General features: G+C 39.2%; 1 protein-coding gene across 1 annotated transcript; it reads right to left on the bottom strand.

The window, feature by feature from the left end:
• Nucleotides 1-1,584: 1,584 nt before the first annotated feature.
• Nucleotides 1,585-26,494, bottom strand: LOC119730407 (clathrin heavy chain-like). The gene is made up of 8 exons (XM_038203284.1): nucleotides 26,231-26,494; nucleotides 9,869-10,088; nucleotides 8,577-8,732; nucleotides 7,540-7,670; nucleotides 5,489-5,662; nucleotides 4,693-4,806; nucleotides 4,031-4,204; nucleotides 1,585-3,188 (listed from the first exon to the last, which is right to left on the bottom strand). Exons 1-8 carry the CDS (start codon nucleotides 26,279-26,281, stop codon nucleotides 3,081-3,083), a joined length of 1,128 nt encoding a protein of 375 aa, XP_038059212.1. The 5' UTR covers nucleotides 26,282-26,494; the 3' UTR covers nucleotides 1,585-3,080.
• Between the last annotated feature and the right edge of the window lie 104 nt (nucleotides 26,495-26,598).

The raw sequence follows: 26,598 nt of genomic DNA, 5'->3' as shown, positions 1-26,598 counted from the left end.
GTGAACAAGTTACATGTATCATATAAAAAAACCTGTCAATATTGTGAAAATAATCTTTTTAACTCCCTGTTATACAAGTAATACTGGAACCAATTAAAAAATATTCATGCAAACATTATCCAGCCCCCAAACCCACAAAATCAAACAACAAAAAGAAAGAGCATTCTTCAACGAATCAGCATGCCTTACAGGAGAAGTTGTAATCTGTCTGAATTACATACACTATCAGTTAACGTTCCAGGTTTGTACATGTACATGTACAATGGACTCATTCAAAATCTGTCTCCAATACAAGGCATTTTTTTCTTGATGAACATCACATCATGAAAAGACCTCTGTTTTGACCCTCCTGAAAATACCCCATCCCTTCTCATAATTTTCTTTCTTAAAAAAGGTTAACAACTAAACTTCTGGAGTTAAACAAAATCCTGCAGCTCGACTGATTGACTGCAATGCTCTAAATTGTAGTGTTTTTAATACAATTTTGTTTTTAATGATTTATTAGAAGAAAGGTCAAAAGTTTTTTTGGGGATGAACACAAAAGGGAAATTAAGTTGCTCTCCAAGAAAGCTACCGCTGTCTTCTAAAAATTTTGGTTTCAAGTCTGTATCTGTATATTTTAGTTGGTAAAGCATCCCAGGGGATGCTTTACATCACACCAACTTAGAGAGAAGACAGAGAGAAGACAATGAGAAGAAATTACAGTTTTTAGAGGTGGGAGGAAAAGCCCAGAAGATATTCGGGGGAAAACCCACCGAATCAGGTAGGGACTGAAAACCCAATCATTGACCCAGGCAGGATTTGAACCTGGGTCACAGCGGTGGAAGGCGAGGAAAGTACCGCTACGCCAACCTGACTTCCAAGTCTTGCAAGGTTTTATGAGCTTTCAACAAAACGAGGCTTTGCCTCGCCTGCTACCTGGGGGAGGTAGCTTCACCGCCTGTCGCCCACTTCGCAGGCGAGATGATTTACATCAAATATTACACAACAGAAGCTTGTCTTCATAAATTTCACGGCAACTGTGACGACACGGCCAATCATGGCTTGGTTCTCTCCCAAGGGAGTTGAGATGATTTAAAATGACAGTACACCTGTCCGTCGGGGGTAACACTACCACATACATGTAGGATAATTTGATCAATGAAGTGAAAGTAGTTTTAAAATGCCACTTTCAACTTTACATTTCAAAGTTATTAATCGTCCTCAAATGTGGCATTAAAAAATATGTCACTATCTTTGGCCATAAAGGTTGTCCAAAATTCTTCTGTATATATATATTGGATATAATGATGGATTACTGTACAACTTCGTGAATTTCTAAATATACATTTCAATCTTACCTGGTGGATAGCTAGCGTGGCTTGAACAAAGTTACTTCATATACACGGACATATTGTTATTAAGACCCTACAAATACACATTCCATTCTACCCTATTACACAAATAGTGAAACATAGTGGAAATGCTCACACGAACGTGGTGGGATTGGACTTCCTACAGCAACAATTCACAAAAACCACAGCACGTTCTTGTCACTAAAAACTCAACGGGAAACAATGCCATGTTTAATCCCTTATAGTTCTAGACCTACTAAAAATACTGACAATTAGAAAAGCACCAGTTTTTGGGGGAGCATGATGATGATAAATCCTCACAAAGAAATGTTGAACATTTTCCAAGTATCCTTTTCGTACCCTGGACACATCAAATCAGAGTGTTGGCCCAAGACGTCAGTGATCAATAGCGATGGTTGCATTGCTGTAGAGCGCCCTTGCACAATTGTTTTCCAACTTTCTTGCACTAACGTCTTGGGAAATTTGCAGCAAATGGGGCGTGGCCATTTTATGCGGGGTATCACTGCGTTGCATATCTACATGCAATTAGCGATCTTGGTCACTGCACATGCACAGCACATATGTTTACAACCATTGTGCGAGCGCGCACAACTGACTATAACTCATTTAACAACCACTGATTGGTTCCGTAGGAAAGCCTAGGGAGAAAATCAAGAAAACTTTAAGCAGGAACTACGAATTTCCCTAGACGTTAGTGTGAGCAGGCGCGCTAGTCTTATCATGCCGTTAGATATGCACAATCCTATATCGATCAACAGCGTCTTCAGCCAAGACTAATCAAATCGCTTCTCAATGCCTAGTACCTACCAATTAATTCCTACTGCAGACAATTTTAATTGATTCATTTGAAGTTACTGATTCCAACATCCACAAAGCAGCAGGGAAAAACCGTCTTTCTTTGCCATGGCAGTCGTCAAGAATTTGCCTCTTGATCAGCAACTGGGATAATTTTGTTTTTCCATCTGCCCTCCTAGGTAGTAACTTACTCCTGACTGACTTGAAGACCCTTGCAAGATAGGCTTTCCTCCTGGTATCATAGCAATGATGACCAAGGATCAAGGTTGCTTTAGATGCACTCAAAGATGTGCACCCACAATTCCTTGTTCAGTTGAGATGTCACCACCAGCTTTCAAGACGGCAGATTACCAGTCTAATCCTCCGGTAGCCATTTTGTATTTTATCCTCATGTATGATGGGTATTCACACACAGTGCATCTTACTGGCCATTTCTCATTTGCATAAAACTGCACCAATCGACTACACCTACGAGATCATTTTCCACACTGCATCCTGGGTAATGACCCTTGACCTCAGCATGTCTGACCACACACCAGACTCGAGACTGTTCTATGTCAGACAAAAGCGTAACGAAGAACAATTTTTTTTTTACGCCACAGTATCTTGATGCTTCGTTGTGGAGACCACAAAATTTACTTTGGATAAAAATCTCAAGAATAATGCAGTCCCTCTGCCGTGGCAAGCATGCACGTTTGTAGCCAATGACATCTAGTGTGTTGTGTACACATGCTATGCTCCTGGTATCCATCGCTAGCCGGTTCCCAGCTAATGCAACATATACCAAATACTCTTGGCACAGCATGTCATTAGATATCCCTACTGGCGAAGCGGTGGCATTTCCAAACTTTGGCACATGTTACGTTTTCACTCCTAAAAGTGCATTCTAGTTATCATTATCACAACACTGTTTCCCGAAAGCAGAATGGTTCATTCTGGGAACATGCACTTCTCCAGTCGTCTGGCAATGGCTGGTCGTTTCAGCTGAGTTCGTGTATATTCTATGAATGCACGTTCATGGACACCGACTGCAGAAAACTGGAGGACAAAACCAAGAAGGAGAGAATGTTATTTCAAAATAACAAAAAGCTTGAAAAAACAAACAAACTGCACAACCGTTTCTCATATTCAGTGTAAGCAGGTTGTACGATTTTTTTGAGTGAACTAAAACCAAAGAAATTTTTCACCATCTTTCAAAATCTCAGTCTTTAAAAGTGTAACAGCCTCTGTTAAAGGTACATATGAACATTTGCTTTTGGAAGCAACAAAACTGTCCAAAATCTTAAGAAGGATGCATAACAACTAAATGGTTGACCCTTCAGCTCAATGGATACTATACATTTTAAGAATACCCAAAAAACAGGATGCACAATTTTCAGGGTCTCGTAAATGTTCCTACATGGCTTAAACCCAAACTCTAAAGACAAGGTTACTAAGAACTTGACTAAAACCTCTAACATCCTCCACTGTGAAGAAACCAAAAGGTACCTTCGTTGTACATAAACTTACTCCAGGGCTTTTAAGCCCCTCATAAAGTAATATTGGCTGGGCCATACCTTCCTCAATCCTACAAAATCCTCCACTGTGTATGAAACCAATCGCACACTCTTTGTACCTACCGAGTTTCAAGTGGTATCAAGCCCCACATAAAATCCTAGTGGCTGGGCTCTACCTTCCTTAATCCAACAAAATCATTTGCTGTGTATGAAACCGATGGCACATCTTTGTACCTACCAAGTTTCAAGGTGCACCAAGTCCCACATAAAGTCATTATGGCTGGGCTCTACCTTCCTCATTCCTACAAAAAACTTCAAAATCTGGTGGATTTTAAAGGATCCAGGACGGTATTGTCTTTAATTTTTGTTTGTTAATAATCTCACCTTTCCGGCTCTGTCCACTGTCAGAGCCCGCTTGCCTTCAGAGTCTGGTGCCCCAGTGAAGAGAGTCAGTGGAGAGACGCTAGCACTAGAAAGGTGGGTACCCGTTTCAATATCACACACTTTGACATGGCCGAGCTTTGTCAAGACGTACACCAGGCCATAATTTGAACAAATCTGCAACATGGAGGTGAAAAGTGACATGAGAAAATGATAGCAATGCTATTTATAGAAGTGTTGCGGTACCCGCTGCTACATCGAACCAGCCAGCCGACCCCGGCAAGCTTGGTGGTCTAGTGGTAAGATGTCTGCACTAGTAAGCAGGAAGCAACGGCGGATCCAGAACACTTTTTGGGGGGCCCAAAAAAATTCAAGTTTTGTGACAAAGATTGTGAGTTTATTGTGCAGCTGCGGAGCAAATTTGTTGGGTTAATTCTTTGCACTGTTTTGTAAAATCAACCGTAGGTGAAAATTGGTTTGTTAAGAATTATGGCCATGACGGTTTCCTTGAGCTTTTAAAAAAAAAATCACTGGGCGTTACGTTTTTTCCTTTCCTGAGCACGTACACAGCATCTGCAGCTTGAGAAAGTAATTGTTGATTAAAATGCCATTCAGGGCTAAAAACACAGACATGACCAGATTCAAGTTTGCCAAAATGTCTTTACCTGAACAGAAACAGGGAAGTCACAGTTATCACTCTCGTCAAAAAAGAGTTGCTCTGTACAGCTGATGAGAGCAGTATTGCCGGGTTTGTGGGGTCCTAGCTCTATGATGTGAAGCTGAACACAAAAACAAGAAAAAGCCAAACCAGATTATTTCAAGGCAGTATCTACGGACAGGTAGTCTGAATATCACCCGTTGTCCAATGGAGCCCCCTCTGTCTCTATAGTCCAACGTCGGATATATCTAAGCATGCAAATTTATGCAACCCCGCGTGCCAGCCAATCGGAGTTGACATGACATCATTTCACTCCAAAATCTGGACTAAGCTGTTGATTGGTCAATTTGGATGCCATGTTTTTATAATATAATAACGGGCATAGTGATCTAATAAAACCCGACACTGGCTATCAAAACTGGCTACCGAAGACCCGATATAGAAGGCGCCCGCTGAATGGTCAGAATCTCGAGGTCAAGACGCAGTCTCGTTTTGCATAATTAATCGCCGAATCTGCTCGCATATCACAGACCCTTGCTGTGCTGTGTAATGCACAGCAGGTAGCCATGACCAAGATATTTCGTGAACTTTTAACCATCACTCAACTAGAGACATTTGCACATTACTACAGCGCGCTGGCATAAATCATGTCACAAATCAACCACTAATAAGCCAATAAAATGAATAGCACGCATGACCCAGCAAAAGCCAAGCCTCCTTCTCTTGGGCTATCATTGCAAAGGAAAACGGCGCCCTCTCTTGTTCACAAGCACAGTCCATGAGCAAACATCTGAGATGGTTACCTTTCCCTGCTGGGCCGGGGACCGGTTGGCAAGGCAGAGGAAACTGGAAGGCAAGATATTTTCACTCCGTCGGTACGTTGCAAACGCGATGGCTTGTGCATCGATGGGCTGACTGTACTTATGGTCCACGGAGTAGACTTGGGTTAGACCCGATACACAACTGAGGTTGTCGGACTATGGAATAACAAGAACGATATCAAGAAAAACCGTTGGAAAGATTACAGTTCAAGAGAGTTCCTTAAAATACAGAAACTTTCACCTCTTTGCAGAATGGTGCTAAGCAAGTACTGGTACCCCTTCAAGTGCGGAGCAGTCAGATTGAAGGAAACACCATGCAATTTTGCAGTGTGAGGTAGCAGAAATATAACAAATTGCATCCCTCAAGTTCTCGACACAGGATAAATCTACCTGAAACGCATTTCATGTAAATGACCCAATTCTAAAACATTTGTAGAAATCATCTTAGATAGTATACTGCCAATGTTCTTATGTTGGCATTATGATAACTAAACTTGTGGGTCAAATTGACTTTTAAAATTGTCTTTATTTTATTTTTTTTTATTGTATGGCGGAATAAAAATATAGGTTTTTATAGGTTACCAGTGTATAGGCTACTTTAAAAATAAAACAGGGTCCAAAGTTCAAGGTTTTATAGGTGCTTAAAGGTTTTGCTGTGAGGCCTGAGAAAACTTGCGGGAGTGTCCTGAGCACGGTCATTTAGAATTCATGTATGTACAGCAGAACAAACTGTTAGTGGAATTGAATTTCACATGTAGTGCTCTACATGTAAACACAACGCAGTCTGCAGAGTTGCATTTTCTGCGGTATTAATTAACCCTCCTGCTATTTAAAGCTATAGTCCATCATTTGCAGCCAATCGAAAAGTAACTGGCGTAATTATTGTTGAAAAACAAACTTGGTTGAAAGATAGTAAGGGGGACTAAACTCCCTGTGAAATTATTCTTTCTGGGAAGCTGTCATTTTGAAGTAATCAACGAAAGAAGGCATTTCCAACGGTGATTCTTAAGAAGCACCGTAGGAAAATTTAAATTAGTAGTTCGTTTTGTTATTCAGCGCAGCGCGCACAAGTATTGGAACGACGCACACGCGGGCGCGGTTGTTATAATTCGTCGGATCAGTGCGCGACGTCACGTATAGCTGCAATTCAAAACAATTCAAAACATGATTCAGTAACTTTTGATTTGAAATTGAGATCTTAGAATGCTGTTTTTCTCGGAATATACAGCTGAAGCTGAGCTGAAACTTCATCAAGTAAGTTGTTCAGTATCCTTCATTAGATTTTGAACACGTTTGTTGCTTCAAACGAACAAAATGCACTAATTACAAATGATGGACTATAGCTTTAAGCAGACACGGACAGTCCAAATTCACTTCCACTTCCCCTGCTATACTTTTAACAAAGGGTAGTCACCAGCAGTCAGATCATATGTCAAGCAAGCACTGTGACTAGTCAAACTGGGTCAACAGACAAAGCAGGCAAGTTGTGGTCACAGCTGTTTTATCACTCTCCTGGAGTCAAAGCATAGCTGTATCAAGTTACTTAAGCAGTCCAAGGCAGTCAATCCTGCTTTATGTGGGCTGGGAATTCGTACAGAGCTCTTGAAAACAGTCACTTGATTGATTTTGACTGCAAGGACAACTTGGCACAGAATGCATGTTTGCATAGGAGGGTTAAATTAATACAAGTCATCAATGAAACACATCTGGATTTGTGCATTCTTTTTTTCGCAGAATGAAATGAAATGTTCATTTAGTGTTTGTGCATTTCAGTTTCAGGTGTAATGGGATTGGTTCATAAACAAATGAAAAAAAAAGAAGAAAATAGCTGTACAAAATTTTAATAATTCCATATCAATAGGCCAAGTAGGCTACGTTGCGTACAGCAAGCTTATGCTCTAGCTCTATGACCCGTAAAGTCCATGCTCTGTAATACGATCCCAGACTGGCCCCTACATTGTGACCACTTCTTCAAGTGGTTAGTTAATCCATAATATGGATACCAGACAAACATGGCCACCACGGAAGCCTACCTCATTGTCAAATTCCCTGAAGAGTCCCACCAGTGCCAGCCATCGCTGCGTAGGGTCCGCCTTGTAGCCAATGATCTGACAGAAACTCAGTCTACCGTGTCTGATGAAAACCTTCTGAGGTCCCAAATCAGCTAAAATGATGACAAAACAAAAACAAAATCTTCACAAAAAGGCATATATGATATAGCATTGCTTTCTAGAGAAAAAAAACAGCTTGAGCTCAAAAATGCATCATGAAATTATAGAAGTTGGAAAGATTGTAAAAAAGTAGAATACATCTGTACACTACCGTATGAGTTCACATACAGTAAACTCTCACTAAGTCACGCATATTTACGCTACATATGTACACATGTAGTTTGGACATTCCTTTGTTTACGTGTAGTTAAGAAAACCTGTAAAACAAATTTATTTTACTCACACTGTGAAAAATCTTTCAACCCAATTTTTTTCTAAGATTCCCTTTAGTGTTTCTCTTCATTTTGCCACAAATAAACCTAACCCAAAAATGCCTCTAAACCTGTTTTCCAGAGAGGGGAAAACCTTGTGTGGACGTGGGCAAGTCCACACAACTTCGCTGCTACCTGGTTTATGTGGACCTCTTTTGTTCAGAAGTCCACACACTGAATGTAATGCTTGTACAAATATCAAGGGAATGGGTAAAAAATTCGAGAGTTCACAATTTAAAAGCAAGGTTCCCAATTTCGAGTTATGGGGGGGTATTCATGTACATAATATCCTTTTCTCTTGACGGCTATGGAGTACTACTTCGAGGTACAATGTAAATGGAGTTTTGAGTTATACGATTTGAGTTATCAGGATTTTACTGTCACTATAAAATAATGGACATTTGCTGTTTCGTGAAGATGACATGCAAAGGAATTCGGTGAAAGGTGAGGAAAGTACCAATGCGCCAACCCAACTCCTACGACTGTTTCTCAAAAACATGACCATGGCAGACGGTAACACACACGTCTATGAGCAGTCGCTCATGTGTAATAGCTAGCCGTACCCAAGCACCTCGGGCACAGCCTTACCTGGTGGTGAGAGATCCCAGTGATACACGGCCTTAGCTCCCACCATCCCGATGATGTCATCACTGATCCACGTCCAATATTGCACGTCGTCTTTGGTCGTACACCGGTGAAGCTGCTTCTCCGCCACTATGTTGAAGACTTGGAAATGCCGCCCGACTATAACGGGAATAATCAAATAAACAAGAGGCTTGGCTCTCAGGATCTTGAGCAAACAAACAGGTTGGGTTTGTTTAAGTTTATGGGGGTGGACAAAATTCCTATTGAATGTCACATATACACATGTGCGTGTGTGTAATAAGGCATGTCAATGCATACACATGACCAATAGACCATAAGTTTGCACTTGAGTCATGAGATTGTCACTTGAGTGTGTGATATACCGATATACTGTTCCCAACCACAATCAACATGGTACATGTGCTTGGTTTCTATATTTTCTTTTATGAATGTGCCACATAAATATTTGAATGGTTTATGGCGGATAGAGGAAATGGTCCAGTGAATATTAGCTCCCCAAGGTATTGGACGTTGACAAACTAGTTCCTGAGGCGAAGCCGACAGCACTAGCTTGTCAACTTCCAATACCGAGGGGAATGATCGACTATTCGTCTGAAATAAACCGTGTTATATTTGTTTTACTATACCCCATACATATTTATCAAAATTACTGAGTTATGTATGCGTCGGTTATCACAGCAAAAAGTTGCTGCATGTGTGCCCAATCTTTCATGTAGTTCTAGCTATGATGTGCACATGATACATTGTATATTACCTTTACACAAGTTAAGGTTTAGGCCCCCCAAAAAAGTACTCGGTCTCTGGTCAGCGCGCGCGTCAATTTTAATCATGCGCGTCAACCTTTTTTTCCTTCAAATTAACACAGCAGCTACAACAGCGCTCTCTATTGCCGCACCTCCTCAAATGTTTGTACCAAGGAGTACCAAGGAATGGGGAAATTGCACCAAGGCAAATGATAAAGGGAACCAAGGCAAATTATGGAGGACACCAATGTATAATGAGGACACATAAAAGTAAAATAGTACCCACCTTGTCTGTACAATTCAAGCTTGAAAAAAAAAAAAAAGCCAAACCCCCCCCCCCCCAAAAAAATGCATCGCCGCATCAATTCCGGAACTTCGGTCTGACCAGAGACTGATTATTATTTTTTTTTGGCCTTACTTAACTTTTTTTCAATACATGTAGATGGGCAATTTCACTAGATGGTGTTTGTACCCAAAAAATGGCGCTACCGGTATTTCACTCAAATTTTATAGTGCATCATGTCAACAAACCTTTGAGTGCCAGCCATGGTTTCCTAGGATTCATCATGGCCGAGTCCGCCACGCAGGGCCACGTCAGCGAGCGCGGCGTCTTGCGGGTCAGATTGATTGCCGTGATACAGTCCACCTTCTTGCGTTTACGGCTGGTGTGACGGCAACAGATCCAGCGGTGAGACGACATGGTCACGCGGGGGAAGGTCACCTGCTCCTGCTTCACGCCATAACTTGAAAGCTGCGAAGAAATATCAGACGGTATAAAACAAGACTAGGAAAGCTGGTCCCAGAGTGCACACAATTCTGCTCCATTGATTTAGAATGGCTTTTCACTGGAAGTCTTGTCATGCATGTGGTGATTGTGGTCTACACAATCGGCTGGATTTAACCCATTCACTGGTGTTGTGAGATAATTTTATTTCAAACTTTTGGGCTAAGGTGAGACTTATGCAAGTCTAATTCACAAGTGACAGTCAGCCAGTCAGACAGTGAGTCAGTCAGTCAGTCAGGTACACAGATGACTATAGGCTGGCCCCTCTGGGACAAGGTTGGAAGGTCAACGAAGTTTACAATGTATAGAGCGATAAGTTCTAGTCCTAAATCCCACATGTGGCACTTTGCCAGGCTTCTTACATCGATCTACCCCTGTTACATGTATACTTGTTTTGTAAAGTATTACATGTAGTGACTGGGCTTCGTGTTCCTTAGTCCTACAAAATCCTCTCACACCTCTTTTTGAATTTTAAAGGATCTGAAAGGAAGGTGATGTAAATGCAATACAATTAAACAAATAAACATACATTTACAACCCAGCAAACAACCCGACATACCGGTACAAACAAACAAAACCTAAATTGGCTGGCAAAAACATTTTCTCGGTCAAGGGTACTTCTGTCAGAAAATCCAATTACGTGAGGGACTATTTCATGGGGCAGCAAGGCCAAGGCCAGAGGAACAGATGCCTCTGCTGCCAATATGAAAGTCCAGAGTTGTTTCTAGCATTCACAGCTGACTGGTAATATTAGGCCATTTCTGAATCTCCTGTAGAGATTTCGACTCCACACGATGTACCGGTACCCTCACCCTCCCCGGTACCCTCACCCTCCCCAGTGGCTGCGAAGGGAAAGTTGAGGGACACCACTGGGAGGGTCATTTGAACATGTTGGTGACGACGCCTGATATTCATGTGAAGGTGCAATGAGTTTGTGCACATTTTGAAGAAATCGTACATGTACGGCACATGTGTACAGTACATGTACAATGTACATGTATACATGTACAATGTTTACATACACAATGTGTACATGTACGTTGTTTCCATGAAATAGATGGATTTTACTCAAAAACTAGGAATTTCCAACCTATGTTGATCGGTCACAAATGCAAGAGTTTTAGAAAAGGGATATTAAGTTCGAATTTCAGCCAAGGAAATTAATTCTGGTTAAAATAAGAGCATTTTGAAACTGTACTTTCAAACTTCGAAACTTTAGTACACGAGAACAAAGAAATGTCTCCACAAGGATACAAATTTCAGTATTAAACACTCACACCGCAAGCACACACGTTAGCTCACCCCTGGGGCTCTAGAAAGTGATCACAAAGTGCCATCTACGTACTGAGTGTGTATGGAGTCTACAATGTAGGTCTTCCACAATTTACAACCAAAATCAACCAAGTGATTGTTTTTGATGATTATGAATTCCCTTGAGAATTTGATATAGCCATGCTTTGACTGGAGGTGATTGATAATGTCAGCTGTAATGTACCTACTGGTCACAGTGATTCCAAAACTGCTACCCTGTGGAGACCTGGGTATAATACAGAACAAAAGGATGCGGTCTCCATAAGGAAATGTCTAAAGGTACGTGTAAAGGTCTCCACAAGGATTTTGCGAAATAGATATGGATTTTACTCAAAAACTAGTAATTTCCAAGGTGTACTTAATTGAGGTTTATTTTATGTAAGGGACATTTGGTCAGAATTTCGACCCAGGAAAGTAATTCTGGTTCCAATAGGAGCATTTTGAAAATTTAGCTTTCGACCCTCTAACCTGTTTGTACACGAGAACAAAATGATGTCTCCACAAGGATACAAACGGGACGTGTGTTCACACAGATGTGATCATCGATGTGATTTTTTTTAAAAAACTAATCTGTATTCAAATGCATGGCAGAAAAGTAGAAGATATTATTGACTGTCAGTGACTGATCAAACAATAGGAAGGTTGTTTAAATAATGTAATTTATTTGTCTGATTTAAAATGTTAAAAACCAAATTATCTAAAAACAGCGGTTGGGAATTCGAGTAAGTATGTCGAGTAACATTTGTCTTGTTTTTGAGGACTTTCAATATCGTTCAAAATCTGGCAACACAACCGGAAAACCCTCTCCAAAATAACCCTTAGCATTTCACAAGCAGTGCCAACAGATTTGTGGCACTCCCTGGGGATAACAGTCATCCTGAAAGTGAAATGCAATCTAGAAACCCTACAGTCAATAATTCTGAAATCTCATAAATCCTTCAACTTTCAGAAGAAAAAAAAATTGTCCAGCCATTGACGTCAACAGATGTGAATGTTGATGAAAGAAGCATGCAACGAGTGTATTGCGGCGTAGAAGCAAAAACGACAGTATTATGTACTAAATGTATTTCATTTGAAATAAAAAAAAAACCATTTTGGTTTAAAAGGACACCAGTACAAAAATTCAAAAAGTTATAATGATTGGGTTGCAATGGTTATTATTGAATAAAAAATAAAGAATTTTGTATCATAAAAATACGGCATGGAAGGAACACAGATTGAGTTGTATTTTTCAAGAGATAAATAAGTTTCTCATTCAATTTTTTTTTAACTCGGCATTAGAAGAAAGAATTTATCACTTCATATAAAGGTGATTCTAAATTACTCCAAGTCCAATTTAAAAATGTACATGTACATGTACACATCATGCTCATAAAGAAATGCATTTTTTTCCTTCTAACAAATTTTCTATTTCTAAAAATTAATGTGGCCTGACGTTGCGAACTTAGCAAGTTCTTCTTCAGAGGCGAAAACAGAAATTTTCTATTTGTATGAAAACAGAAATTTTCTATTTGTATGTTTTGTTTTGAAAAAGTATGGCGTCTACAACTCTCTGAAAAAGAGTTTTCCTTTTATGCACAAAATAACCAGCCCCGTGAGAGGCAAATATTCAATTTTGTAAAACTTAGCTCAAATTAACTCAATTTCGGTGGATTTTTTTTGTTCAATGTCTCATTCAAAAGTAAATAGACCCTGTTACATGTATATACATGTATATTTAGGAAAATAGCATCGAAAAAAAAAAAGTTTTTCGAGGTGAAACTCGGAAAAATCAGGGGGGGGGGGAATCAATCTTCACTTTTGCTAAAATCTTATACAATGCAGAAAGATAAAAGTGGAGAATTTTTTTTTTATTAAAAAAAAAAAAAAAAGTAGCAGAAAACCAATTACTACACTTGTAGACACATACATTGTATGTTAAATTTTGTTTGTAAAATAAAAGCTTGCTTTTCAAGACAATTTTTCCAATTTAGACCTTTTTTTTTTTTAAATCCAAAGTACATGGCTGTACCGATACGCCACTGAAATCAGAGTTGACCAGTAACGAGCAGACGAACTATCACTGAACTCGATTGCAATCAGAATCCTAGAGGGAATCCCAACGACACCTCGCTTCAAAGTCCGGACGATACGGAACGATACATCCCAGCGATATCCCACAGGGACCCGCACTTGCACTAGGATGGCATTTCACACATTCCCGACAAACAAGGGAAATAACGTGGCACATCGCGGCTGAGATACGGGCAGAAATGCCTGGGCCCGCGCTGGGAATAAAAAGAAATTTACTGTCGGTTTTAATTCAACTGGAGTTCTCAAGCCTGCTCTAAATCACTCTGACAAACTACATTCAGGGGAATTTGTAAACTGCTGTATAAATCCATGATATCTGCGAGGGGAAACATGATAAGTGCGTTGCCGTTAATTATTTCCAAGGAGTGTCATAATTCATATCTCTAAATTGCATTCAGATTAGGCGAAGTAAAAAAAAAAAACATGTTTCTCGTCCCCGCCCGCTTCATTTTTGGAGGCCGCCTGGATTTTTTGTGATTTTTTATTTTTGAAAAATGCAGTAAAAGAAACCACAGAAAAAGTCCATAAATTCATCGAAAAATAAATACCAATACCATCTGATACAACTCTAAATGACACTAAATACAATGTATGTTCAGTTCTCTTGTCCAACTTATCTTTCATTTTAAAAGTGTCTTTGAACAGTGGAAACACCAACGGTTGCAGGAAATTTTAAAATGACGGCCATCTTGAAAAAAATAAAAAATAAAAGACTTTTTTTTTTATTCGGCCTTACTGGCTTACTTGTGAAGGCTGAATTTCGTTTACGGTTTCTGTTTTAGCAAATACTTCTTTTCTGAATTCCATTTTCTATTACGTCACAAATGCAATTGACCAATGGCAAAGCAATTATTGAAAAGGTAGGCCTATCATTAATTAAAGCATATTCATAAAATCTACTTTTTTTGTAACTTAAGTTTCTCAAACTCATCAAAAACTGACCTTTTTAAATTTATATTCAGAGCTTTAGGACCCAGCCAGTATAAATTTGTTTACATAGATTGTGTCATTGGTTGACTGCTAACAGTGATGGATTCTACCGGTAAATGTACCAAGAAGGCCACTTGTGAAAATAGGAGGGTACCGGTACTCAGGGTATTTTGTTTACGAACATCTCTGTTTGATTGGAGACGTACTCTGGCTATAGTAGTTGTAAATTCCGAAATATTCAGTGGCATTCAAGTAATGAGGTGTATACATTTTAAGTACAGATGGGTCGCTCTATAAATTTACGGCCCTTTTTTTCCTGTCCCTGTTACATGTGACATCTATGATTTTATAATTCTTATAAGAATTCTTATAAGAATTATAAAATCATAAATTATAAGAATTATAAATGCATAAATGCACTCCTTGGTCGTCCTCCAAGAGTGATTCTGAATGGCAAACCACGTGTACATGTACCCAACATAACTGTTTGAAGTCATTCTCAATGATCCTTGAATGCAAATTTGTGCACTTCCTTTAGACCCTAAGTGGGTCTTTCCACACTAATCAGCTAATGGGGTACAAAAGTGTGACATGGGATTGGGAAATGAAGCAGGATAATAATATCAAGTTGTCTAGATCCTCTTGTACGTGTACATTCCCACCCAATTGTTGAGGATTGTGCTCACAAAAAATGTAACACTTTCCAGGCATATTTTACAAGATACCAGTACCGGTATGCTACGTAAAGTACGTATGTAACATAATTACATGGACAGAAAGTATGTTAAAAATACTGATAGAAAGTTCTCATCTACAGCATTGTACATGTACCTGTAAAAACAGTCTGCTGTGTATTTAAGACGTCACAGAATATTATGCTCAAAATATTAAGTACAAGTACCGGTATGTAACATGGAGAGAAGTTTGTCACTTTAACATCTTAATGACCAAGAAAGTCATGTTTATTGAGGCTGTTAGCAATCCTACACATGTAAATGGGTTATGAATAAAAATGAGATGACATTAATTGGGTAAATTCATGAACGTGATAATTAGTGTCCTGTCAAGTTTGTTGCAAACATTCTGTTCATGTTACTTGCAAACGTGATTATTTACGATGACCCCTGTAATTTGTAAAGTATTAACAGAGAAAGTCATGATCATTAGACATGATCAGTAAGGCCTCAGGAATGTAGGGGAAAAAACTGAACAAAATATCTTTTTTTCCTGTACTGGTACATGAACCCTCCATTGTCCCCCTCGCAAATCCCAAATTTGCAGTCAATTATACCCCATTAGTGTGAGAATGCCAATTATATTTGTATCTAGAAATATCCAGATACAGATCTACCGTATGCATACATAAAGCTATACATGTATCATGCATACATGTGTACAAAATAGAGAATACACTGTAATTTGTTTGCGGTCCTAATTTGTTTGCGGTCCTAATGAAAATAAAAAAGTCTTTTGGAACTTCTTCATATTATAATTGTGAAGAAAAGAACACAAATGAATACGTGCTCATGCACAATGTAAACGGCTATTGCCTATTATGTTGGATTATTAACAGAATGACAAAACATAATTCAATCTAAATTCAATATAATCATATTCATATTTTGAACCAACAAGAAAAAATGCATATTTGTGTGCATAAATCACGTAGGCTTAATGCATCTAATACAAAAAAAAAAAAAAGCGGACAGGATTAAAATGCCAGAACGCATTTCATGAATATTTTTGTCAGCTCTGCATCAGCTTACATGTATTCTTTCGGTTGAGAGTTAATGCCATCAATTTGTCCTAACCCTTACAATTTGAATTTCATGGCAAACCTTCGCATAATGTTCCACCTTCACTCTGTGACGAGCCGTATATATTCAACAACAGCAGCCCGGGGGGGGGGGGGGGGGGGGGGGGGCAATTGGGTTGTGAGTCAAATTAGGACCAGACTACCTGACCGTTCTGTTGCCTGTCAACCGTTAAGTTATCGCACCGTGCATCGATAAACACCTCCTGTGTGTTTCTCTTTCAAGACTACGAATAGCCGCAGTGTGGAGGTATGCACAATTATCGATGTTCCCTTCGTGAACCCGTCAATGTAAAGTTCACATCAGTAGCAATGTACGTGTTCATGAACTTGAATTTGCACCACCAATAACCTTCCCCAATGCCCTAGGACTCCCCCCCCCAAAAAAAAAAGAACGAGGTTCCCACATTTTGAAAATTAATTCCTTGAAATACTCAAGGCTACTTCAAAAGCATGAATTTTTAATTTCTGGTATTAGTCTGTTAGTATTCATGAGTGCTTATTAATCAATATAGGGCCTACATGTACAGTGCACTGACCTTATTTTCCAAGGCATTAACCCTAACTCCCTAGGCATTTTTGCTAGGATGCAACCTGAATCCTGCAAAACCCTCCAATTGGCCTCATGGCAAAATAAATATAGCCTCAATCCTGCAAAATCCTCCATTATTTCTTGAATGTGGTTCTTGGAGGGATGACCACTGCCTCAATCCTGCAAAATCCTCCGGCTATGACTGTCAATATGTCGAGGCTTGGCCAGTGACATCCTGGAGCAGTACGGAGGATTTCTAGCATAATCAAGGACTAAATTTATGCATGGCTGAGCATAAGCAACACATGGTCCGGCCCAAGACCTTGACACAGTGTGTCCTCCGAAATCAGCAACGCACTTTTGCCATGTTCCGTAACCTCAATCCTGCAAATTCCTCCAATTTCCAAAAAGGATTTTGGAGGATTTGGGATGGTTAGGGTTAAAAAAATAAATACCTTCCTGTATCCTCCAAATCTATGTGCCATGTGCAGGAGCCATGACAACTCTTTTTCTTGTTACCCTATAACCCTAAACTCTCCACACCCCTCCAAAATCCAGGTGGGTTTGGAGGGTTTTGGAGGATTGAGGATGAATGGCAAAAAACTGTTGCTTGATTTTGGAGGATGACCCTGTATTATGCTCGATGTCATCCGCACTACTTCTGAGTGTCATCAGCACTGCCTCAACCCATTTAACAGTGATTGGTGGAGGAGTTTGAAGGATTGAGGCAACGTCACCCCTCCACGTCACTGAACAAATTAAAGAAACAACAGATGATTTTGGAAGATGGAGGCTGAGTGCAATGTTTACACGGTGGCAATTGGAAGACTTTGCAGGATTGAGGATGGTTCCTAATCCTAGCCAAAAGGGCCTAGGGGTTAGCAAAGTTTCAAGGCAGGGTGGGGGGGGGGGGGGGTGTACTGTACTGTATCATACTGGACATGTACCTTCCCAAAATTCCTTCAAAACATCCTTGTGGTTTTTTGTAGGTACGATAGATTAAGGTAACCACTTTCACAATAATTTGTGATGAGGATGACACATTATGTACATAAAATGCAACGTGAAACTCGTTCAAGGACACATTGAAGTGAGTCACTTAAATCCACCTCACTATACTGGTATTTGACACATGTACAGGGTGAGTCAAAAAACCAAGTAACCGAGTTAGAAAAAAATATTTAAAAGATACATGGCTCGCTCCATTTAATACAAATTTAGTACGTATACCGGTACCAGTACAGGATAAAAGACTAGTAGTGAAAATTCTATGTAATTTGCATACTCTTTTCACAAAGATATTTCTTTTTTAACCCTTACTCTCTGAGGGTAGTTTACTGCATGTCAGTTGGTTATGCCAATGCCCTCCAGCTGCAGTTTATTGGAGGATACTTTGATGTAGCAGTGAAGGCTCCAATTGGCAGGAGTTGGAGGCCCTGGAGGGTGCCTGATACTGACCAGCTGGGGGCACTTGATTGTTATCAGAGGACTCTCATTGTTCTCTGTGGCATGTATTGGAGTGCCTGTCCAGTTACCCTTGAAATGACATGGCAGATATTGGAGGGCCATGCAAAAAACATAGGAGATTTTCTTGAGGCACATATTGGCATGCGTTGGAGGGTCTAGTAGGGTAAGGGTTAATAGAAATTCCACAAAATTCAGCTGTCCACCATTGATCATTCACCGTTACGCACTGATGAACACCCTTTATAAAACTTATACAATGAACGAAACTTCCAAAGGAAATTTGACAAAAGTCACGCATTCTCATTTAAAAAAACGACTTGGTTTACTCCTCATACAGGTATTAAAAAAAAATGTGACAGTAAAAATATTTCAAGTCTTGACTTCAGTGAAATCTCATTTGTATTTGAATGCATGTATGTAATCTCTGGTTCTGACTCAGCTTAATTGGGGTACATTTGTAGCTTCAAAGCATTAAGCATTCCATCAGTGTCCATGGACGGCTGTAAAAATGGTTTGTTTTAGTACATAACTTCTGATAGCATGGATCAATTTCAGCCATTCTTTTTTTCACGAGTTGAAGAGCATGCTCGTTTAACCCTTACTCTCTGAGGGTAGTTTACTGCATGTCAGTTGGTTATGCCAATGCCCTCCAGCTGCAGTTTATTGGCAGATAGTTGGTCTTAACAGTGAAGGCTCCAATTGGCAGGAGTTGGAGGCCCTGGAGGGTGCCTGATACTGACCAGCTGGGGGCACTCACTTTGTTATCAGAGGACTCTCATTGTTCTCTGTGGCATGTATTGGAGTGCCTGTCCAGTTACCCTTGAAATGACATGGCAGATATTGGAGGGCCATGCAAAAAACATAGGAGATTTTCTTGAGGCACATATTGGCATGCGTTGGAGGGTCTAGTAGGGTAAGGGTTTTAATACATGCTTCATTGGTGTATTCTATCAAATGTAATTGCTTTTAAGGTACGGTAAAATCATTAATTCCTGTCGCTGTCATTTTTGACCCACCCTGTACTGGTACACTGCCGTACATGTACCGTGCATGTAAATGATGTAATTTCGAAAAGTCATGTACTTTGTATCACCTCAAACTTGCAAAAAGATTCAATATTGAGATATTCACACTCACAGTTCACACAGATGTTATTGTGTACATTCTATGTATTTTCAAATGATAGCAAGATTTTGAGCAATGGCACAGTCCAATCGTCTGATCTCTGTGGCTATTTTCTAAATTCTGGCGCATAAATACAGTTACCATGGTTACCGTGTACTGAAAATCAAAGGCAATTTGGGACAGTTTGAGGAATAAACAGCAACGGTCTACAAGTAGGCTCTACATGTTTGTGCCTGGTTTGACAGTCGAAACAATCTAAAACCATTTGATAGGAATTCTATACTTTTTTAATCCAATTATGATGTTGTGAGTCAGAGCCGACAAATTTCATGGACTCCAAGTCCCTGAACTGATAATCCTAAAGTCAAACTTGGAACCTTTGTTATCAAGCAGCGAACTTCACATTCTAATTATGGTGATAGTGTAACCCATGACAACACAAGTGGAATAAAATATCAAGGAACAGAGAGACTTTTGTGATGGAATGTTGATTGAAATGGGCCAAATACTTGCATCCCTAACCCCTAATATTTGTTTTCTAAGAACCATCGTGAATTTGCCAAATCAAATATTGTGCAGTAAACCAATGCAACATTTTCTGTACTTTTAAAAAAACATTTAAATTCCAAAACCAGAGCAAATAACCAGTGTTGGGGGTTAGAAACATCTGTACAAGATCCATGTCTACGTAAATAATAAAGGCACACATACCCGTATGTAGGAACATTGGTATTACCGCAAAATGGACCAGCTGATTTAATGAGAAAAGCCTTGCTCATAGTGAAGAAAGGACTGTTCCCGAATACCTTGTGAAATTAATCAACCTAAAATGATATCATTTGGAAGAAAATAACCATTTTGTTTGGTTGTTTAAAAAAGTGTGCCTGCAGGCACACTTTTTTCCACATGCGTTAGCAATTGAATCCAGTTACACGAACCAGAAAGTTGAGCATACATTATTTTCTTTTCCCTCTGAATGTAGAATATATATCCCCTCAGCTGAAACTTCAACAGATTAGTTGTTACATGCATCCTGCTTAAGATTTGGAGCAAATTTGTTGCTCCAAACAAAAAAATGCACAAAAGCAAAGATCCTACGTACCTACATTGTACCGTACCTAAGTTAATAAGGACACAAACTGGAGGTACGCATACATACACGTACCTGTATCTACAGAGTAAAAACTCTTACGAATGTAATGTATGCATGTGAATTTTATAGAATTATGAATCTGTGTCACATAACCAATACGGTAAACATTGTGGAAAGTTTTGTCAAGCCAAACTTTGTCAATCTTATAAGCAAATTTCTAAGAAATTTTTACTTGCTAAGCCAAACTCAGATGAGAGCTGGTCACAATCGGTGAAAAAGATGTTGGGCTTGAAATCTGGATGTACAATTGTACACTGTACACATATTTCTGTAATAAAAGCTGTGGATTGCTTTTTGTAAAGTTTTACATGTATCGGAACATAACTCTATCAACACAATATATTACACTTTGAGAAACCTTCAACTATTCTTTCAGGCCTCAGAATTATGTTTCAAAGCGTTGGTTTTGATTTCCTTGTATAGAATGTTTTATTTGTGGTAAGGGAATCAGGAACTGTGTGTATGAAAAATGAAACATCCGATCGAAAACAGAAGTAATAACTTTTTTGCAACCTACAGTACAGTTTTGGTTTACAAACTTGACTTACTGCCAATCACAAACGTGTGTGGTGAAAATGTACAGACTTCATCCTTGTTGACTGACATCATAATAGACATGTACATTTTCCATAAGCTTTACTTAAATTCTGGGGATAAAAATTAACCATTCGACACACAGAAAAATATACCAGTACTTTTGTAGTCTTTAACAGATGTTATTTATACGATGTAGTCCCCGTGCTAGATGTATGTCAGACTAGTTTGACCCCCCAAAAATTGATTTGTCATTCACTTGCAATTTTTCTAGCAGTACATACATACATGTTTTTGTACATGTACGTAGGCCCTTATGAAGTTCTACATTTTTGAATGAGACATTGAATAAAAAAAAATCGCCCCACTGTTGTTTTACAATTTATTACTTTACAAACTTTGTATTTGCGGCCTGACAATTCAAAGTGGATATTAACAGTTGGTCCATTTGTACGTAACTGACACAAAAATGAAAGCACGTAAAATGAAAGGGCTTTTCAGAGGGAAGCAGATGCTAAAAATCGTCAATTTTTCTTTTGTTTTTAACAAAACGTACAAACTTTTTTTTAAGAGCACGGGTTATGCAACTTTAATTAACCCTAACCCACCTCACTCCTCCAAAATCCTCCTGGCGGTTTTGGAGGATTCTAGAGGATTGAGGATGAATGGTGATTGAATCAAATGAGGATTCTGGAGGATTGAGGATGAATGGTGATTGAAGCACATGAGGATTTTGGAGGATTGAGGATGAATGGTGATTGAAGCACAAGAGGATTTTGGAGGATTGAGGATGAATGCATTTTGAGGCAGGACTGTCTGGTGATTTTGAAGGATTTGGCGTTGGTTATCCTTCATTTAAACACGAGTGCAAAGTTTTGGGATGAGGAGGATTTTGGAGGATTGAGGATGAATGCATTTTGAGGCAGGACTGTCTGACAATTTTGAAAAATTTAGGCGGAGTTGCAAAATTTTGGAAAATTTTGGAGGATTTTGGAGGATTGAGGATGGTTGTAAGCAACAAGGGCCTAGGGGGTTAGGGTTAACCCTAACCCTTCTCAATCCTCCAAAATCCTACAGATGGTTAATTGCAGGATTTTGGAGGATTGAGGCTGATGGCAAAAAGTGACGGTTGATTTTGGAGGATGCATTGTGTCGCGTTCGTAGGCTGTACCCAGCATTGCTCATGTTCAGTCATGCATAAGTAAGCCCTGCATTATGCTCGATATCATCCGCACTGCTTCTGAATGTCATCGGCACTGCCTCAACCCATTAACAGTGATTGTCGGAGGATTTGGAACATGTTGAAGGATTGAGGCAATGGTCACCCCTCCATTGAACAAATTCAAGTAACAGATGATTTTGGAGGATTGAAGCTGAATCAATTGCCACATGGTGGCAATTGGAGGATTTTGCGGGATTGAGGATGGTTCTTAAGCCAAAAGGGCCTAGGGGGTTAGGATTATGTGTATGCTGGTAATTATATTCAGGAACAAAGCTCTTAACCCTAACCCACCTCCCTCCTCCAAAATCCTCCTGGCGGTTTTGGAGGATTCTAGAGGATTGAGGATGAATGGTGATTGAATCAAATGAGGATTCTGGAGGATTGAGGATGAATGGTGATTGAAGCACATGAGGATTTTGGAGGATTGAGGATGAATAATGATTGAAGCACAAGAGGATTTTGGAGGATTGAGGATAAATGCATTTTGAGGCAGGACTGTCTGATGATTTTGAAGGATTTGGCGTTGGTTATCCTTCATTTAAACACGAGTGCAAAGTTTTGGGATGAGGAGGATTTTGGAGGATTGAGGATGAATGCATTTTGAGGCAGGACTGTCTGACAATTTTGAAAAATTTAGGCGGAGTTGCAAAATTTTGGAATATTTTGGAGGATTTTGGAGGATTGAGGATGGCTGTAAGCAACAAGGGCCTAGGGGGTTAGGGTTAAAGCTATAGTCCATCATTTGCAGCCATCCGAAAAGTAACTGGCGTAATTATTGTTGAAAAACATACTTGGTTGAAAGATAGTAAGGGGACTAAACTCCCTGTGAAATTATTCTTTCTGGCAAGCTGTCATTTTGAAGTAATCAACGAAAGAAGGCCTTTCCAACGGTGCGTCTTAAGACGCACCGTAGGAAAATTTTAATTAGTAGTTCGTTTTGTTATTTGGCGAAGCATTGGCACGACGCACACGCGGTTGCAATAATTCGTCGGATCAGTGCGCGACATCGCGTATAGCTGCAATTGGCTCAGTGAGAACGCGTCTCGGACGCTGAATTCAGGCCCAATTCAAAACATGATTCAGCAACTTTTGATTTGAAATTGAGATCCTAGACTGCTGTTTTTCTCGGAATATATACAGCTGAAGCTGAGCTGAAACTTCATCAGGTTAGTTGTTCAGTATCCTAAATTAGATTTTGAACACTTTTGTTGCTTCAAACGAACTAAATGCACAAATTACAAATGATGGACTATAGCTTTAAATTAAAGACTGTTCAAAAAGCACTGAGTAATGTGTACCATTCTATTCATGTGTACACTAATGTGTGCATGTACCAGTATGCATAACATCTGAAATATTCATTCATAATTTTCTCTTCTTCCCATAACACTCGAGTCCCGTACACGTGTATTGTTTACAATTAATCGGTTCGTACCGTGATGTTAATTCAAAATGTAATTCCAGTTTCTCGGTGGAAATCATCCGCAGTGTGCAAACGAGCGTAAAATGCAGAATATATTTCACAAAATGAACGGAGGGCAGAGTCTTTTCCCTAGCAAGTCATCACAAATTAAATCCAACCGAGATTATCTGCAATTTCAATCTATCTGCGGGCTAAAAGCCCACCGTCCCGCAGATTGTTGTCAAGGACCCTCAATAAATAGGAATGGTTTATTTAATTATTATTCTTGAAAAAAGAAAATACATGTACAAATGAGAGGGCAGTGACTTTTTAATGGGGTCACTTGCCAGGAATAATTGATGAGTCAGGTCAATGTCATTCCATCCTCATTTTATGAATATTTCTGTGCAAAACCACAAAATCCTACGCCAGATAAAATGCAAATTTTATGAAATCAAAGTTCAGTTTGCAAAATTTAGTTTTAATGAAACATGTGCATGGGTTGTTTAATTCAAATTCAGTTCATTTCAATCCACAATGTTATTTGAAAAAAAGTGGCAAATCCCTCAACTCAGTACGCGTTTTAGTTTTAAAAACATTGTATTGGTAAAAGGCACATGTAGGCAATTTTTATGCAAACATTTTTGGATAGTAAATCTTTTAAATTATGAAAAAGTTAATTTTATTATACATCCATCAACACTGTTGTCAGTCCAGAATATACATTTACCATTGGATTTTAATGAGCAGCATGACCACTGATGACGAGAAACCTTTCACTTTGTAAATTTGGTCAGGAGCCAGAGTAAATTGAGTTTTTGAGTTGACAAAACATCACCAGCAATACATCATCAGCAATGAAGGCACAGGTATTTTTGTGTTCTAATTTATTGCAAATTGCAACATTAAATGTAGGCTGGGCATCCGACATTCATCTGATTCAAACTAAGGAGATGGACATTCTTTTCTATAGTATTTAATATTTAATTTGCTGTTATTTTAAATCCTGTTGCTTTTGTACATCACAAGCTGAGTCAGTGATTCAAGAATAGTGCCAGTAATGTTCAGTAAAGTAAGTTGGTTTGCGTTCTCATTTCCCGTGGTTCACAATTCTTAAGATTCACATTCCTTTGTTTTCTAATTAAAAACTTTCTGCATTTCTGTAATTTTCTTTCTTTTTTCTTTCTTTGACACCTTGAGAAGCCAGGAGGTAATTTATAAGGTATTTTGTCAAGTCTTTGCTGTCATTTTGGCAATTTTTTCGGGCAGAATCTGTGGCAAATTGTGAAGTCTTATGATGCTATTGACTGATTCGCTGGGGCCACAATTTCAAAAGGACTTCTTCCGCCCCAGTTGATACTGGCACTCATACTGGGTCTAGATTCGCAACATTTGGTCTTTTTCAATGCCGTAAGGCCAATCAACATTGGTTTTTAGGTTTTCATCACTCAATACTGAAAAAAAAAATCGGTCGGAAGGGGAATTTATATTTTATTAATTCCACTTCTTCATATTCAAAGTGAATTGAGGAGTGAAAGTCAGATAAAAAAAAAAAGACACAACAAATATGAAAACTACTTAATATTAAGTACCAGTCAGCTGTTTAATGACCAAGGGTTTACAAATGTCTAGAATTTAGAAAGGGTATAATGAAGCTCACAGTGTAACCCTGCCTGTGGATTTGGTGAGAAATTTGTCCGGAAAATTTTTTGAGGAAAAAACACACTTTCTGAAAAAATTCGGGGTGGGAGTAATCATTGAGGAGGGAGGTGATAAAAACCTAAATATCAATGTTGATTGGCCTAAGTAACAATAGCAGTTGAAAAGGCATTAGTGTAGTCATGGCAGTGCAGGGCCTGTGTTTAGTTTCGATCAAACTAGAGTCAAGGGTGTTTTTTAATACTCAAAATTGACTGTTTCAACCTAAAGCAGACTTCTCTTAATTATGACACCTTTATAGTACTTTTGAACAGTTTCTTGGGGTAGAAATTACAATGTTCCTACGTGGTTTATGGTTGGTGACGTGCGATTCAGTGTGCCTTGCGCCGTTGAAAATTGCATTATGGCTGCCAGAACGACAGCCACTACGCAACGCTATGAGAAAGACACAATGAGATTCAGATACATTCTGTCTAGTCCGAGTAACTAGGACTCTACGAATAGCCCTTTTTGAACATTTGGAGATGGTCAAGTGATAGTTGGCTTGACCATCTCCAAATGTCCTACCATGGTCCTACTTACAATGACTTAGCATGCTTAGCATGCTTAGCTACTTGGACTACATTCTGTCAAGAAAATTAAAGAAATCACAATTAAATTTTGAAAGATCTAAAAAATATCCAGTAAAAGCCTCATTTATATCTTCACTGCTCAAATGTACTATTTATTTGATTCAGCCTTTTTCAGGGAGATGTCGGGAATACACGATTAATCATAATATTTGACAAGTTCGACGCAATGCAATCAGATACATTGTGTTTTGAACAACACCGATAAATGCACACGTTGAAAAAAAAAATGACATTTTGACCGGAGAGATATCCTTACCTGGAAAACATGTTGAACATTGATGAGGGGCTCTTCTGCCCGTTCGTCCATTTTTGAGGCTGTCTGGCAAGCCTACGTGATCATTATGCAGGATAGGGAGGTGGTGAGTCGACGGCAAAACTGATGAAATCGGGGGAAGTTCCCAATTAAGTTTGTGAATTTCCAATGAAAGTGCAAGCTCGACCGCTACGCTATACCATACATGCTGCTAGACACAGTAATGCATGTGTGGCGCGCTTCATAGGCAAATGTGCACACAGTATCCTACAGTGCACTAGATAGCATGTGTACCGTGCGCAGTGATTGTGCTGATACTTCTCCAACGGGGAAAACCCATCGATATTTTCACTATATTTCTATCCACAAGG

Source organism: Patiria miniata, unplaced genomic scaffold (assembly GCF_015706575.1).
Source record: "Patiria miniata isolate m_02_andy unplaced genomic scaffold, ASM1570657v1 HiC_scaffold_22, whole genome shotgun sequence".
Classification (NCBI taxonomy): Eukaryota; Metazoa; Echinodermata; class Asteroidea; order Valvatida; family Asterinidae; genus Patiria; species Patiria miniata.
Note: the sequence above shows the minus strand (reverse complement) of the source record. Positions and strands in the feature narration are given on the sequence as shown.